The sequence below is a fragment of the Neomonachus schauinslandi genome, chromosome 15 (genome assembly GCF_002201575.2).
Source record: "Neomonachus schauinslandi chromosome 15, ASM220157v2, whole genome shotgun sequence".
Lineage (NCBI taxonomy): Eukaryota > Metazoa > Chordata > Mammalia > Carnivora > Phocidae > Neomonachus > Neomonachus schauinslandi.
In genome coordinates this window covers 49242480-49259385 of record NC_058417.1, presented here as the reverse complement: position 1 = coordinate 49259385, position 16906 = coordinate 49242480, and the positions used below count along the sequence as shown (strand labels likewise).

The following is a 16906-nucleotide window of genomic DNA, read 5'->3' as shown; positions in this document are numbered from 1 at the left end:
TCTTCTATTGCAGCCCTCCCGTTAATAGTAAGGCTTCTTTATCGAACAAGAAATAAAAAAGAAGAAGGAAACAAAAGGTATGTGAAGGATTGCCACAAAGGCAATCCTTGGGGCTTACATATTATAAGGAGGGGCAGAAGCAGAAGAAGGCACCGATTCTCTGTGTGGTTCGACATGATATCTCCTCTCAGAATTGACACACGTCCTCTTTACTAGATAGAGATGTTCACAGAAGCCACTTGGCAGAGCTTGTGACTTATCAAATACACACACACACACACACACACAGAAGGAGACAGGTGATATAAAATCGCATCACGAATCACATTCCATTAATACCACAAATGCCAAGAGAACCAAATTCGTGACTCTGAGATCAAAGTGATTTTATGTTTTCCAAAGTTAGGAAAAGGGTATGACCGGGATGGCTCGCCACTTCCCCTGAAATATTGTGGTTATGACCCAGGAGTTGAGCAGAAATCCGAGGATGTGGCAAGTAGCCACCACAGCTGGAACAGGTAGGTTACAATACTCTTAAAGATGCATATTAAATAATTTCTTCTGGACCACAGACACGATTGAACTGAAAAAATAAAAGCCCTATAAATATTGCCAACCCAACCTTGTCTTTTGTATCTCCCTCCTTGCATAAAATAGCATCTTTGCAACCAAGCGCTGAAACATAAATATTAAAATAGTAAGTGGGACAAACTACAGATCTACTTACAATTTCATCACTACGGTAGCACCTTGTGACCAGGGCCAATGCATTCGTTTCATAAAGAACAAGAGAAGTCTGAGAAGCTTAAGGACTCATATGACACCTCATTAAATATTTAATCACCCTTTTAAGTCCTAAGCCTTTGTCGTATTTCATCCATCTAGACAGTTCATTCTATACTAGAGATTCCAAGGCCCCCTTTGGAGGGGAAAAAAAAAAAAAAGAAAGAAAATGGGGAGAGAAAAAAAAAACCTTCTGAGAGGCAGGATTAAATTATCTCAAAGATGAGTTTCTATTGGCGCTTTTGTGAACCTCTTCACCCTGTAAACCCACCAATCCACAGGAGGGCCAACCGACTGAGTCCACGGTACTTAGTCTCCAAGAATCAGTTTTACAAAAGATGCCACGTCTGTTGCTTTGGATTCGTGTAGGGTGAAAAATGGATGTTGCTGGGAAAGAAAAGAAAAACACATGGTATTAATATTGGCCACCGACAATATAGGAGATTCACAGATGTGTTTGGTCAACAGATTCAAATAACCCCTATCAGGGTTAAACTGGACTCTTCCTACCTCTTCCCAAATCAAGTACACATCCAGTGATGTGGGCCTTCTAAAGATACCTTTTATCTTGTATTATACCCCTCCCAGGTTGATATCTGTTTCCATGACAGAGTATCTATTGCTTTATGAAATAAATCTGTAATCAGGATACCTAAATCCCACCTGTGGTGAAATACAAGGATTTGGGCAAAGATGGCCCAAACTCTGATTTACCCATAACCCTGTCCCCTACAAAGTAATTTTAGATTGATACAGGAAAATAATGAGAAATTTCATAGATTTGCGCACATCGATTTCTCAGGAAATGGATGGTAGAATGAGAATCCAACTGGGTAGCACAGCAAATGAGCAACGTAGTGCTTTCCCCGGACTCTGGAGAGCTAGTTTGGACTGAAACAGTTAACAAAGCCACTCTCTAAGCCACACTGACAGCCACGAGTTATGTCTATCTTGATGAAGAGTTGATCCATCTGGAAAATAATGTCGACTGCCAAACTCTAGGTATGTGCAGGGAAACTCAACTTGGAGATTAAAGATTGAAAAGCAAAAAGAAAAAGAAAAAGAAAAGAAAAGAAAAGAAATGGTCTCTATTCACACAGCTTTCAGATTAAGCAAGCTTTACAAAAACGCCAGGGCTAGCAATTTGCTGGGGAAATAGGCATAGTGGGTCCAAGAGGCCACACATTCCAAAACAGTTCTGAAGAGAATGAAACATTTTTCTCTGCACCAGTACAACCCTCCCCGAAAGGCTCAATTTTGTTACGGTAAGTTCCCGGCTGTCACCCTGGAACCTCACACCTCTAATTAAAAGGATACATCAGCTGATGAACCACAGTGCTCACACTGGAAACAGAATCAAACCAACAAACCGAAAAGGACGATTCCTTCTGATAGAATCCAGTGCCATGTACCGCCCCCCCCCCCACCACCACCACCAGTCACGGCCACCTCCCTGATTGTCTGGTGGCATTATTTTCAGCGACTCGGTTGAGCAGCTAAATAGGAACGTTTTTGCATGCAGACATGTAGATGACTCACTCCGTTTCCCCCTGCCGTTGGGGATGTTAGTTTATAACCTTCGTGTTGCCTAGCTGTAGGTTTTCTAATTATATTTGTTTTAGACCTGACAGCACAGGGCTACATGAGTCAGCTCTGTGGGGAACTGAATGCCCACCCATGGAAGTTTTAGGAAACAATGCAAATGGGAAAGGAACAAAGAAATAAAACCCAAATGAAGGTAGGTGGTCACTGGTAAGTGTCGTGACTCAAAAAAATGATAAAGAGGCTTTCTGCTCTGGCCCATCTGGAAGATACAGGTTGGGTGTTGGCTCACAGACTCATGCCCACCGTATTCACTGAAGATGCCAGGTCTTTCACCCTGAGCTCCTTGTACAAATAAACAGCAGCCTTACTTCTGATTACTAAGCTCTTACACAGCACACTTACCAAGTACTTTACCATCATGCTCATTAGCTTTCCCACATCCTCTTGACATCTGGTGATCTTTCAATGTACTTAAAAGTTTTTACTATCAAAACAGGACATGTCAAACCTCAGATTGTCTCAATGACTACTTTCGATGCCTGCCAGCCCCATCTTGCCTCTGGTTCTGCTCTGGCTCTTAGCTCAGTGAATGTAGGCTTAGTCTGTGAATGAATCAAATAACCTGATCTAAAGTCTTTACAGAAAAAATCCGCAGGCATCTTTCAGTTTATTCTCTGGGTAAATGCTGTGAGAGGCAGAAGGCAGGGGGCGGAGGGGAGAGCAGGCAGGCATGTCAAAATGGAAAGTGTGAGTCGCCTTCTTGTGTGGGTTTTGAGGCTATAAAAGGTTGGGAGGGAACCCAGTCCCCTCTATAAGCAATGGACTAAGAATAGCAAGGCCAACAACTGGGAGGTGATCAAATGAGGTACCATGGATTCATCCCCAGGCTGGGTTTCTCAAAAAAGGAGCCAGGTACAGGAAGGGAGGACATTACCAACAGTCGTGCCTCGAGAAAACATGAAGATCCAAGAACACACCACCAGGAACATCAGGGCAAGCCCCAAGTACCAATGGTCGCCATATCTTCTACACAACACATCACCCCATTAAGACTATGATTTTCTAGGGGTTCAGTCATCCTTTCTTGACACTTCCCAGATATTTGAAGAACATAATCACCTCACTGGGCAATCACTTGTATCACCTGATTATCATTTCTGGTGGTTATCATCTGGGACAGGGGTCAACAATCAACGGGCCAGGGGCCAAGTCTATCCCACTGCCTATCTGTGAAATAAAGGTTTTTGGAACACAGCCACACCATCTGTTTACGAATTGAATATGGCTGCTCTCTCACAGCAAAACAAGAGAGTTGAATAGCCACCCACAAAGCCTAAAATATTTACTATCTAACCCTTTACAGAAAAAGTTGGCTGGTCCCCACTCTAGAGGAACACATCCTACTGAGTCATGTCCCCCAGTGGGAGTTTGAGAGAACAAGCAAATGAGATGATGTGAAAGCATGTATACCCCTCAATCCAAGTTGGGGGGTGAGGGGAGCAGTTGAGATTTCTAGAAGAGGTACATGTCTGGGTTGGGGCCTTAATTATACCGCCCTTCACCTGGAAAAAAGGATTTTTTTCCCCCCTTTCTTCACCAACTCCTACAATTTAAACAATAGTCTCTCAGCAAGAGTTTTCCCAATGCTAAAGTCAAAGAGTTTGGACTCAGATTTTCCACTTAAAAACCTCAATTCCACAGGAAAGCAGAGAGCAGTTATAGCCTTAGAAGGCAAGTCCATTTCCAGTACCACACAGACTAGTGTCGTAAAAAGAAGTGGGGGGAGGGGGATGAACATGATTTTGTAACATTAATATGTAGACCATAAAAGACCACAGCATTAGAACATACTGGAAAGTGGAATGCAACATCAGTTGCCCGTGTATACTAAGCTAGAACTCAGCACTTTTTTTCTCAAGTATGTTCCTTTGAAACCTCTGATTAGAGGTCACTTGGAAGGAAATAAAAATGTTCTGCATTTTAAATAACCAGAAATATATAGAAAATGCTCTTTTATCTGAAAATAGGGACAAACAAGGCAAGTTTACAGTAGGACCATGTCCATTGCACTTGATGTAAAATTAATTTTAAAATGCTCTGCGGGTTGCATGAGCATACCCAAAAAGGGTAGCTGAGATTAAAAGTCCCCTGACTGGCTATTAAAAACATAATCAGGGGCGCCTGGGTGGCTCAGTTGGTTAAGCGACTGCTTTCGGCTCAGGTCATGATCCTGGAGTCCCGGGATCGAGTCCCGCATCGGGCTCCCTGCTCGGCGAGGAGCCTGCTTCTCCCTCTGACCCTCCACCCTCTCATGTACTCTCTCTCTCTCTCATTCTCGCTCTCTCAAATAAATAAATAAAATCTTTAAAAAAAAAATAATAATCAGGGAGGTAACAAAATACACACACACACACACATTCAGGAGGAAATGTTCAACCCAAACATGTGGTATGCTGAGATTTTCTCAAGCATTATGTCTTTTCTCCCTCAACTGTGGGTCTTGATCAAACACAGCCAACAGAACGCTGAGTCCCAGGGGATGCCTTTTCAAAGGGGACAATTAGGAGCCCAAGGAGACCACCTTGTCTATCCTAAAACTCTCCCCAGCGTTCCTTTACAGTCCCCCAATTGAAGAATGGTTCAGACTTAAATCAAAACTTAACCAACAGACCCGAAAATCCATGTGGCTGGCTGTGACTATCACCTATTGTACAGATCAGCTTTCTGTAACTCTTCCTGGCTTGAAATCTCCAGGCTGTACTCTCTCTTCTTTTCTCCAGCTTTATTGAAATATACTTGACATATAACATTGTGTAAGTTTAGGTGTACGTGACTATTTGATACACTTCTACATTATGAAATAATTACCACAATAAGGTTAGCAAACACATCCTTCACCTCACACGCTTACCATTCTTCTTCTGTAATAAGAACCTTTAAAATCTACTCTCCTAGCAACTTCCAAGTATGCAATACATTATTATTAACTATAGCACCATGCTATATACATTCTATCCATGGTGTCACCAAAGGCAGGCTTTCTCTCTTTTTTATGGCTGAATAATATTCCATTGTATGTGTATGTGTGTGTATCACATTTTCTTCATCCATTCATGCACTGATGGGCACTTACATCGTTTCTATGTCTTTGCTATTATAAATAACACTGCCATGAACATGCCGATGTGGATACCCTCTTAAGATAGTGATTCCATCTCCTTCAGATATATACCCAGAAGTGGGATGGCTGGATCATATGGTATTTCTATTTTTAATTTTTTTGAGGAACCCCCATACTGTTTTCTATGCTGTCTGTACCAATTTGCACTCCCAGCAACAGTGCACAAGGGTTCTCTTTTCTCTACATTCACACCAACACTTGTTATCTCTTGTCTTTTTGATGATGGTCATTCTAACAGGTGTGAGGTGATATCTCATTGCGGTTTTGATTTGCATTTCCCTGATGACTAGTGATGACAAGCACCTCTTCACATACTTGTTGGCAAAAATCAATGGGATTACATCAAACTAAAAAGCTTCTGCACAGCTAAAGAGATGATCAATGAAATGAAATGTCAACCTACAAAATGGGAGAAAATATTTGCAAAACACGTATCTGATAAGGGGTTAATATCCAAAATATATTTTTAAAAAACTCATAAAACTCAAGAGCAAAAAAAAAATCTCATTTTTTTAAATGGGCAAAGGACCTCAAAAGACATTTTTCTGGGCACCTGGGTGGCTCAGTCGGTTAAGCGACTGCCTTTGGCTCAGGTCATGATCCCGGGGTCCTGGGATCGAGTCCCGCATCGGGCTCCCTGCTCGGCGGGAAGCCTGCTTCTCCCTCTCCCACTCCCCTTGCTTGTGTTCCCTCTCTCGCTGTGTCTCTCTCTGTCAAATAAATAAATAAAATCTTTAAAAAAAAAAAAAAAGACATTCTTCCAAAGAAGATATATAAATGGCCAATTATCTATTTGTAGATAGTATATGTCACATAAATACTTTTTCCATGTCAGAGCCACCTCACCACACCATTTGTTAAAAGATCTCAGGAACCTAGAAGGACTAGGACCTGCCTTAAGCGGGTCTTAAAGACTGAGCGCTACTTGTCTTGGGGTGGGACAGAAGCAAGCATTTAACGCCTGCTGAATACCTGTGCTCCAGGAATAAATGTCAATCTCTGCTCTCATCTCTACTGAACAAAACTCTTCCTTCCCCTGCTAAAATTAAAAACTTGATAACTGGGGCGCCTGGGTGGCTCAGTTGGTTGGGCAACTGCCTTCGGCTCAGGTCATGATCCCAGGGTCCTGGGATCGAGCCCCGCATCGGGCTCCCTGCTCGGCGGGGAGCCTGCTTCTCCCTCTGACCCTCCCCCCCTCTCATGTGCTCTCTGTCTCTCTCATTCTCTCTGTCTCAAATAAATAAATAAAATCTTAAAAAAAAAAACTTGATAACTGAAACAAATCTAAGGAATGGTTAATGCAAATTAGTAAGTAGTTACAATTTTATCATATTTCCCCCCAATATGTGTTTCAACATATACTTCGATAAAAGTTTCCAAGTTTTGCCCCTGCCATCTACACTAAAGAATCATTTGGAATTAGCTTAAAATTGTAGTTACAACAATGTAAGAGAAACTATTTTAAAACAACTCTTCTGAGGTCTTATTTTCACTCTTTTTCTTCAGAGATAGTACAAACAGTAAGCTGTGAATGCAGAGCTAATATAATTCAAACTAATAACGCTTGGTCTTACTTTTTTCCACTAGCGTGAAAACCAAAAGGAGAAAACAGTCTTTCCTCCCTAAACACCCATCAAAAAGCAGCCTGTCCAAAGAATCCTAAATATTTTATCAAAAATATCTGTGTTTTCCTCATTGCTGAAATCCTTTAAATCCTGCTTTCCCTCATTTATATTAGCAATTGATGACTCTTGATATCTTGAGAATCTGAAAATGTAAATTTTGGGGCGCCTGGGTGGCTCAGTCATTAAGTGTCTGCCTTCGGCTCGGGTCATGATCCCAGGGTCCTGGGATTGAGCCCCACGTTGGGCTCCCTGCTCAGCAGGAAGCCTGTTTCTCCCTCTCCCACTCCCCCTTCTTGTGTTCCCTCTCTCACTATATCTCTCTGTCAAATAAATAAATAAAATCTTAAAAAAAAAAAAGAAAATGTAAATTTTATCGGCATCATTTAGTCCATATGATGACAAGATTACCAAAATGGAAAAAGTTGCTAAGAAAGGTGACCTGCCCCTGGTCATACTAAAGAAGGACTTAGGACACGTGAAGGATTTAGAACACACTCTTTTTTGCTTGAATTCACTTCCGGTCACCAACGTCTCAATGAACCAGCTCTCCTGATACAGTTGTTTGATTATAATTTAGGTCTTAGTCACTTTACCTTTTTACTAGCTGTTGGTTTGGACAGGTTTACACCGCTAACAATACGTACCATAAGTTCTGGATATGTTGGCCGTTCTTTGGAATTCTTCTTCAAGCTTAAAGAAAAAAAAATTAATCACATTAAAATCTAGGATTTCAATCTGTATTTTCACCAGACTAGGATTTCAGAATCTGCAGAGACTAAACATAACCAGCTTTAAAATGTATTGAATACATGAATCTCCTATCCTGACTCCCCTCTTTTGTTACACATAAAATTATGTTTTAAATCACTCTAGGTATATCTTCATAGGAAGCAGAGGGGTGGTGTATGTGTGTGTGTGCATGTGTGTGTTTACTTTCCTTTTGATACTTTGCCAATGACATACAAACTAGTTTTTCTGATCTACAGCCATCACATTCCAAAACACGTATCTACTTTCCTTCAAAACAATTTTTCAGGGCGCCTAGGTGGCTCAGTCATGAAGTGTCTGCCTTCGGCTCAGGTCATGATCCCAGGGTCCTGGGATCGAGCCCCACGTCTGGCTCCCTGCTCGGCGAGAAGGCTGCTTCTCCCTCTCCTGCTCCCCATGCTTGTGTTCCCTCTCTCGCTATCTCTGTCAAATAAATAAAATCTTTAAAAAAAAAACAAACAGTTTTTCTTCCACCCCCACTGGCAAAGAAATTGACAGGTGTTTCTTACATTACATGTTATCTCTTCACTATCTTCGATACCTGGTTCTCCTTGCTTCCTATTCCCTTGAATGTATAATCTGCTTTTATAGACTCCTAACCAAACCCACCTGAGATAGAAGCAACATCCCAGTAAAATGTCTAAAGTAATGCTACTTGTTTACAACCTCCTGGCTAATGAAAAAGAATGCACACTCAGCTAGTGACTTCGCAACGATTCTTCTTAGAAATTCTTTGTGGTCACACGCTACTGTCGAGTGGCTCCCATTCTGTATACCCAACTATCTGTATACACAAATGTTTTAATGATGTTTGATACCAGAGGCAACAGTAAAAAAAGAGCATTAAGAAGAGACCAGCCCTTGGGGCGCCTGGGTGGCTCAGTTGGTTAAGCGACTGCCTTCGGCTCAGGTCATGATCCTGAAGTCTCGGGATCAAGTCCCGCATCGGACTCCCTGCTCAGCAGGGAGCCTGCTTCTCCCTCTGATTCTCCCCCCTCTCATGTTCTCTCTCTCTGTCTCATTCTCTCTCTCAAATAAATAAATAAAATCTTTAAAAAAAAAAAAAAAAGGAGAGACCAGCCCCTCACCTCTATCCTCAGCCCATCCCTGTATCCACCCGTGGCCTTAAAATGGAAAAAAAGAAAATAAGTGGTTTATTGGGAGTTGGAACCCCAGGTTACAGAATGAAGAGAAGGATGGTTCTGAAAACTGTGGTTTGCAAGGCAACCTAGACACCCCTCTGCCCACCGGGCCACTGAATCCCACATGATGGAAAGGAACGCAGCCTGGCATTGAAGAAACCAAAATGTGACTGATCATTAGGGTTGCTGGGATTTGTGCCAATGGATCCTTTTGAGCAAATGAGACCTAGTATGTGTGACATGAGCTCGGCTCCACCCCCATGGGCTAATAATAATGAGGAGAGGGGTCAAGGTATGGAGCCATAAGAGAGTGAAGTAGTTGAGACGCTTTGAGAAAGTGTGGTATAAAACAAAACGAAATGAAAAAAAAAAAAGAGAGAGAGAGAGAAAGCTTTTGAACCAAAACAACTTAAAGCAGCCTACCAGTTTATTCCAGGCAATGCTGTGGGTAGAAGCCAGGGAACCTGAGACAGGGTACAGTAGATGTGAGGAGAGAAGTTTTCAACCTGGAACTGAGGGCAGATCTAGGACCTAGTGACCTCAGTGACCAGACAACCTATGAGAGAAAGTTTCGTCTCAACTGAGGATAAAAATAAGAGTGAATTAGAAAGAGGAATTATCAACTGTCAAAGTCAGATTGATAATGGGAAGGTGTGCTTGAGTGAAATGAATGAGATCTTGGAAGTCCCACTTAGGACTCTGCACATAACTATGGCCTGAGATTCTATAAGGCTTTTTTGATGGTTCTCAACTGCAGGTGATCTTGCCCTCCGGGTGATATCTGGCAATGTCTGGAGGTATCTTTGCTTGTTGATATACCCGGTGGTGCCTACCGGCATCTCCTAGGGGGAGGCTTGGGATATTGTTAAACATCCTATAACACACAGCACAGTTGCCCACAACAAAGAATGATCCAGTCCCAAAAGTTATGAGTGCTGAGGTTGCAAACCCCTTGGGCCACGTGGACGAGGGTATTCCTCCTCATTGCTGCCTTCTATGCCCTGCTTGGAAATGAAATTCACTTAGAAGCACTTCCCGCTGATTCATCTGTCATTTGCGCACATTCTCAATCAACACTATCAGCTCTCTCTCCCTGAACCCTGGGAAGCAGAAGTTTTCTTTCTAAGTTCAAGAGCTAGTTCACCTAGAAGGAAACAGAGAAGAAGAAATGTGATCCCAGGAGTAATGCTGACTAGCACACAGACTGTAGTGAAGAAAACAAGCAGGCTAACGACAAAAGCCCTGAGTTTTCAGCTATTGTTCAAAGCCAGTCAAAAACCAGAAAGTCTTCTCCATAATCTGAACAATTTAACTTGCTAGAAGCAATCATGAAAAACATAGACGCCGCCTTAAATCCACACTCACTAGTTACGTGCTTGATTTCAGGTGTCTCTACTTAGACGGGCGCCTTAGGGAGTCCTTGGACCAGGGCTGAGCATCGACTCCACTAACATTCATTCTCCTTGAGGACCATGACCCACCCTTCCATTACTAGCTTCCACTGGTCAGCGACCAAATCAAGGGGATGACAGGAAAAGAGGCTTCTTCCTCAGACATTAGCACACTGGCCTCTTTTACCAACCAGAGATCTTTGTGATGTTTGCTGATTTTTGAACTTCTATTTAGTCGATAATGAAAGAAGACTCTCGCCTCATCAGGTTGAGGAATGTAAGCACTTCCTTTTTATAAGGAGAGATCATTTTAAGTCAGGATAGCTTATCTTTTCACTTCTGGAACAGTTTAAGAAAATTTCTCTGGAGTTCTTTTTTTTTTTTTTTTGTCTGTATAAAGAAAATGTGGGGAAAGCACCCCAAGTTGATGCATCAGAAAATGTTTCGAATTCCTGAAACCTCAGGGCTTGCTGGCCGATAGGCTTTCTTCACTTACGGTCTCTGATTAGAAGGCTCAAAATTTACCACAAGCACTGCTGCAGAGCATTCATGGAAAATACTTACACAGCAATCCAAGGCTGTTTACTGAATTAATATAACTGATAAAGCCCATTCTCTCCATCTTTTTAAATTGAGAACACTTCAAAACATCGGCTAAGAATAACAAAATACTCAGGATAAGGTTGGGGGGGGGTGGAAAGCAAATTTTCCATGTTGGATAGGAAGTGCTTGAAATTCAGGATAAAATAACAACCGTGGAGTTCAAAGCTACACCAATTTCTTTTTGGATTGGAGTCAGACTTTTGAATTTTCAAGTGGCTTGTCATTTTCAAGCATGCAATTAGCTAACTGCTCTAATTCCTCTTCCAAATGCCACAACACACGCTTCTGACCGTAGCTGACACTAAAAAACAGCTTCATGCTGTCTTGAGAATTGCTAGCTTGAAGTTTGTGCTGACCAGAGGATTTCTGCCTATTTGAATTCCCCCTGATGGCTTCCAAGACGGGCTATTTGGTGCATCCACAGAATAAAAACACGTTGCGCCTCTCAAGCCCATACATTTGTCATAAGCTAAATAAACATCCAGTGCCTCTGTTTACTCTCCTTCCTGAACAAGTCGAGAACTGTATTTGATTGTCTCTGTATTATGTTTGTTCCTCTGAGTCAGTATCAACATCTGAGGGGACTCCAACACACTCCAACGTGCCATCAGGCTGGTCAGCTGGGCACTGAGCCTCTCAAATAGGCCTGAAGGAAAAGCAAAAAAGAAATCAGGCTGTTTGGGCACACAGTAGTTGGGTTTCCAGAGACTTCCTTCAGTCACCAAGCCTGTGAACCTACAGGAAGAGGTTCTAGAGAGAAGCATAAGCCTGCCATGATTCCCTTTTTCCTGTTTAGATACTCCTTTGTTCATCCTCTATTGGACTAGAATGTAAGGCTTTTCTACGAGACTTCTCAATTATGAATCCCAAAGCAAGGCCTTTATGAACAGCACCACCTACTCTAGGAACACTTCAAAACCCCTGTGATAAGAAAACAAAAAAAAGAGGAGGAAATCTCATTCCGTAGTCCTGTTTCAAAATAAGTACAGAAGGGAAGGGTTGGTAGGATATCATTGGTTTTTCTTTAAAGTCCAGAAGGCATAAATGCCTTAACTTGCTTTCCTCTCCTACCCAACCCCCATCCTCCCACCCCACCCCGAGGACGCCGTCTCTCTGAAGCTACTAGGAAAGAACACATCAGCTGGGGCTCCGCACTCCAGAGGTAACTTTGGGTATGAGAGTGAGAGCCTGCTAGTGCTTTCTACTCCCCCCCCAACAGATCAGGATTACAGTCAACTCACAAACAGTGAGCAGAGGAGACTGAAAGCCAAGTGGACTCCCTGGATAAGGCCGTGCAGTGTGGAGCGGCACGGGGAGGGAGGGGGGTCATCAAACGCTTACTTAGCATGCATCCCAGGAAAGGTCACAAATCCTCTGACACATGACTAAGGCTGTGGATAACGCAACCCTTCTCTTTTAGTTCGACACTCCGCCCAAAGACAGAGGTAGGAGATAAAACCACCCATGTATCTATCTTGAAATTCGGGATTCATCTTTCACTTTCCAAATCTGTATTCCCCTTTCCCCACTTAACCACAAAAATAGGGGCTTTCTGAGAAGTCTTGAAGGATCAGAGCCTGACTATGCCATGAAAATTCAAAGAACACGTGGAGGTCACTCCAAAAAGGGTCCTCTCATGAACGGGTATCTCAAATCCGGCTGCGTACATGGGAAAAATGGAGGAACAGCGATAAAAGAGAGCCTTTTCTTCATCAAGAAATAGAAGAGGGTGTTCTTAGGTGGTCACTTTTGCACCCTTTCCATCCACTCAGCTCCAGATCAAACTTAAAACCATCAGTAATAAAACAAGCGAAATAACTACCTTGCTCCTGGAAGTAGGTGTGCACTGGTAAGCTAGTACACAGGAAAAATGAAATCGCTTCCGTCAAGATCTAAGCCATTCATAAAATCCTTTTTAAAAAAATCAGCACTGTTGGGCGCCTGGGTGGCTCAGTTGGTTGGGCAACTGCCTTCGGCTCAGGTCATGATCCTGGAGTCCCGGGACTGAGTCCCGCATCGGGCTCCCTGCTCGGCGGGGAGTCTGCTTCTCCCTCCGACCCTCCCCCTCTCATGCTCTCTCTCTCTCAAATAAATAAATAAAATCTTAAAAAAAAAAAAAAATCAGCACTGTGTTTTTGAAGCATTAGACAACTTTTCCAACTCAGTGGACTTTAAAACACAGTTCATAGTAAGGGGGTATCAAAAAATATATATATTGGTAATTTATGGGAGGCAAAAAGCTATTATTGATCTGCCATCTGAAATAGGAGAGCCTGTACTCTTAAAAAAAAAAAAATCCAAGAGAGGATCATTAAGAATGCTGATAAATTCAGAATTAATGCTCCTCTTCTTCTTTCCAATTCTCCTACCAACAAAAACGACTCACTATTTTACACAGTGGATACTCTTAAATGTCAGATTCTACAGGAACTACAACACGGAAAGTTTGAATAATTATTCTTGGAAAACTTCAAAGTTTAGATGATTTGAGTTTTGTTTCTATTGTTATATATATAATATATATAATATATAAATACAAATATATATATATAAATATATATTTTGGTAAACCCCATAAACAAGCCAGACTGGCTGGCATGATTAGGAGTAAAATGACACAGAATTAATAGCAATTAACAGAATTAATGGTTTCAGGAAAGCTAGAAAATATCTATGGCTCAAAGTTTTTAAGTTAATGAACCTTGGTAGCTGGGACGAAAACTGACAGAAAACAAGAGGGGAACAGAGAGGCCTCTGAGGTCTCTGAAGATGTTGGCAGTGTTCTGGAAGGTGGAGCGTACGCACAGGGTGGTAGCCATACAAAGAGCAATAATAAAGTATCTGGATTGTCCACACACGTGTGCATACGTTAAAATTAGAAAGCATTATTTCTCAAGGTTTTCATTTTTTAAATATCCCTAAAAAGCTTTATTGTTCTGAATCTTTAGGGGAGATTCTAAGTAAGAGGAAAAAAATACACTGGGGAAAGAAAAAGTAATTGCGTGATTTTTAAAAAATAGATTACAGAAGAAAAATGGGTTTTGAAAAGGAAGCAGTTGATATCAGGTCCACAGACCATAGGGCAAAATTAGGGGTTCTCGCCCCAGGTGTACAGTAGCATGATTTGAGAACATTTGAAAAATACTGATATTCGGGACCCTCCCAGATCCATTAAGTCAGAATGTCTGAGGGTGTGGCCCAAGCGACAGTACATCTGAAAGTCCTTTGGAGGTTTACAGACGAACAGCCAGAGTTGACAACTATTGGAGTAAACTGGCGATTCTCAATAGGGCAGCTCCGCTTTCTTAAGCTTTTCAGCCTTGTTCTTACCAAGTTTTCCAAAGTACCCAGCCAGAATCCTGGGGAAAGGGGAACAGGCAGGAGAAAGGTTCTAGGGAGGAGAGTTTGACAAGACTTCCCTAGATAAGATCCTTCCCCTTTACCACTCCTCTTGAGAACTACTGGTCTGAACTATCCAAGATGACTCACCCCTTTTCCTATGTGACCTTTAAACATTTGAGGATAAGGAAAAAGAAAAAAAAAAAAAAAAACAAATACACAATAAAAACAAGTTCTTGAATCCAGAAGGCAAAATCATGAGCCCATCTCAACCTGACCGGTGTGCTACCGCATCCAGCACATCCGCTCAAGGAAAGCAGAGGGGAGGACACACCTCAGTAGCCCAGAAAAAGTGTCCCATCAGAGGCGCCCAACAACACACTGTACTCCAGCCCACAGCTCCAACCCCTCTCTAGCCATTTGGCCAAAACTAAAACAAAACCAAGCCACAGTAGGCCAGCCTCATACATCATCAGGGCAAAATACCAGGGGTGACATGGGGACCAGGGCTAACAAAAAGTCCAAGAGGCCTTAGTTTCACAAACAACAGACAGTTGCTTTGTCTTGTCATGTTTCCCAATAAAAGCTGCATTCAGAACACTTCTTCCAAAGAGCACAGAGGCCAAGGAATGATAACCTTGAGGAGCTGTGCTGTCAAATGGCCCTCAGAGGCCCAGCTTTTTCATCAGCAGGAGGCGGCCAGGATCCCTCCCCTCCCGGGGTCACAGCGGGGCTGGGCGCTATCTGCTTCTGCAGGGTGCCCATATAGATGAAAGCCATTTTGTGCTTTCCTTTTGGTGTCGTCTTCCAGGAACACTTGCGATGGTCCTCAGTATCAGGTTACACCAGGCAATACGGTCATCATGCATGCCCTCTCCTACTTTCCTCGATTCCCCTGACAATTTCCACGAAAACAAAGTCTACATTATTAGCATGATTCCTTCCATTTTTCCACTCCAGCTTTCCTTAGATTCCCTCCTCAGACCCCCAGTACTGTCCATTGCACCCTCACGGGCAAGTGTATCCACAGTTAACAAGTGTTGTGTAGGGGGCAGCCTACAAAACCTACAAAACACTAGAATGTCTTATCTACTCCACCACCCTAATCCTCCAACCGTCCAACCACTCTTCTCTTGATGTTCCAATCAACATCAAAAGAGCTTATAGCTCTCATCAAGGAGTTTCTTGCTCCTGTGACATGAAGCATGATCTTTTTTCTGCTTGGAGTATCTTTCCCTACCCTACCTCCCTGGTCGCTTGGAAAAATCCCTCATAGGATCTTCAGCATAGAATTTATCTCCTCCAGAAACTCTATCCTAATGCCTTTCCTCTGAGTTCCCCAAATACCCTGTGCATGGCTCCATCCCTGGACTTGCCATATGGTATCATAATCACGGATTGAAGAGACTCCCCTACTTGACTCTGAGTTCACTGAGGGCAGGGACTGGGATAAAGGCATCTTTGTATCTCCGGCATCGAGGGCACACTCCATAGATGCTTTTGGAATGAATGTATGCGTAATGGATCAAGACCAATGGAGGAAGTTCATGAGAACTCCTCTTCTTCCTTCACACTGGCATTTGGCAGAGGAGGCTTTCTTACCACTGTGAGGTAAAGTCAACAAACTCTTCAGAGAATTTATCCGCCGGGAGTTGTGGCGAGGGTTCCTCGACCACCTGTTTGAGCTGCTGGAAGGGGGTTCCCCAAGAGTCGTAGGGAAACCGAAGGATCGCCAACTCAATCTAGAGGGGAGAAAAACACAAGGGGACAACCGCTGAAACGGAACTACTTTAGGGCATCTGCTGGACTCTTCTGTTCCAGGAGAATCCGAGGGAAATACAGAGGTGAAGTTCAAGTAAAACTTGGGGAGACATAAACTAACAATATGTTCTCTACTCTTCCCCAGTTCCTAGTGCTAGGGAGTTTTGAACATTATCTTACTGGAGGCAGCCAATTAAGCTTATTTATAACTGGGTCCTCACCAAAAGCAACTGTGACACTTCATAAAATTGTAAGTCAGCAGTATCAAACTTCGGGATGGAAAGCAACCGGGTGTTTTCAATGTTTGGTCTGAAAAGTTATTCTCGCCCTAAGACTTTTACAGAGCTGTGTATCTGCTGCCATCTGCAGGTCCCTTACAGGAATGAAAAAAAAAAAACAAACCCTAGGACCAAATGACTGGTCTTTTTTTGGATTTGAGGAAGGCCACTTTGCCATCACAAGATCATCACGTGTATTCTGGGCAAGGATGGGAAATAACGCACAGGATTTAATCAGCTGCTGTGCCTGGGAAGGAGCCAGGACCACAGTGGATAATTCCAGACCTCAGTGACACACTGAAAAAAATGTATGTTCACCAAAGTTACAAAGGATAACTGTAGGGCTGTGCCGAAGGAAATTATCTTGTTTGTTACTATGTCCTTTGGCTGTATCTGACCTCAATGGCCAAGACCTCTATCAGAACCATATTCTGGGAAACACAGCCTATGTCCTGGATAACAGCTCAGTCAGGGTCCACACACATGAGCA

The 16906-nt window shown here is 42.7% G+C and overlaps 1 protein-coding gene across 1 annotated transcript in view; it reads right to left on the bottom strand.

The window, feature by feature from the left end:
- Nucleotides 1-962: 962 nt before the first annotated feature.
- The window catches only part of MAP2K6 (mitogen-activated protein kinase kinase 6), a 107861-nt gene continuing 91917 nt past the window's right edge, over nucleotides 963-16906 (bottom strand). The window contains exons 10-12 of the mRNA XM_021678448.1: nucleotides 15980-16119; nucleotides 7779-7824; nucleotides 963-1170 (exon numbers count right to left, since the gene is read on the bottom strand). Of these exons, the coding sequence (XP_021534123.1) occupies nucleotides 1093-1170; nucleotides 7779-7824; nucleotides 15980-16119 (264 nt within the window). The 3' untranslated portion in view covers nucleotides 963-1092. The remainder of the gene's footprint in view (nucleotides 1171-7778; nucleotides 7825-15979; nucleotides 16120-16906) is intronic.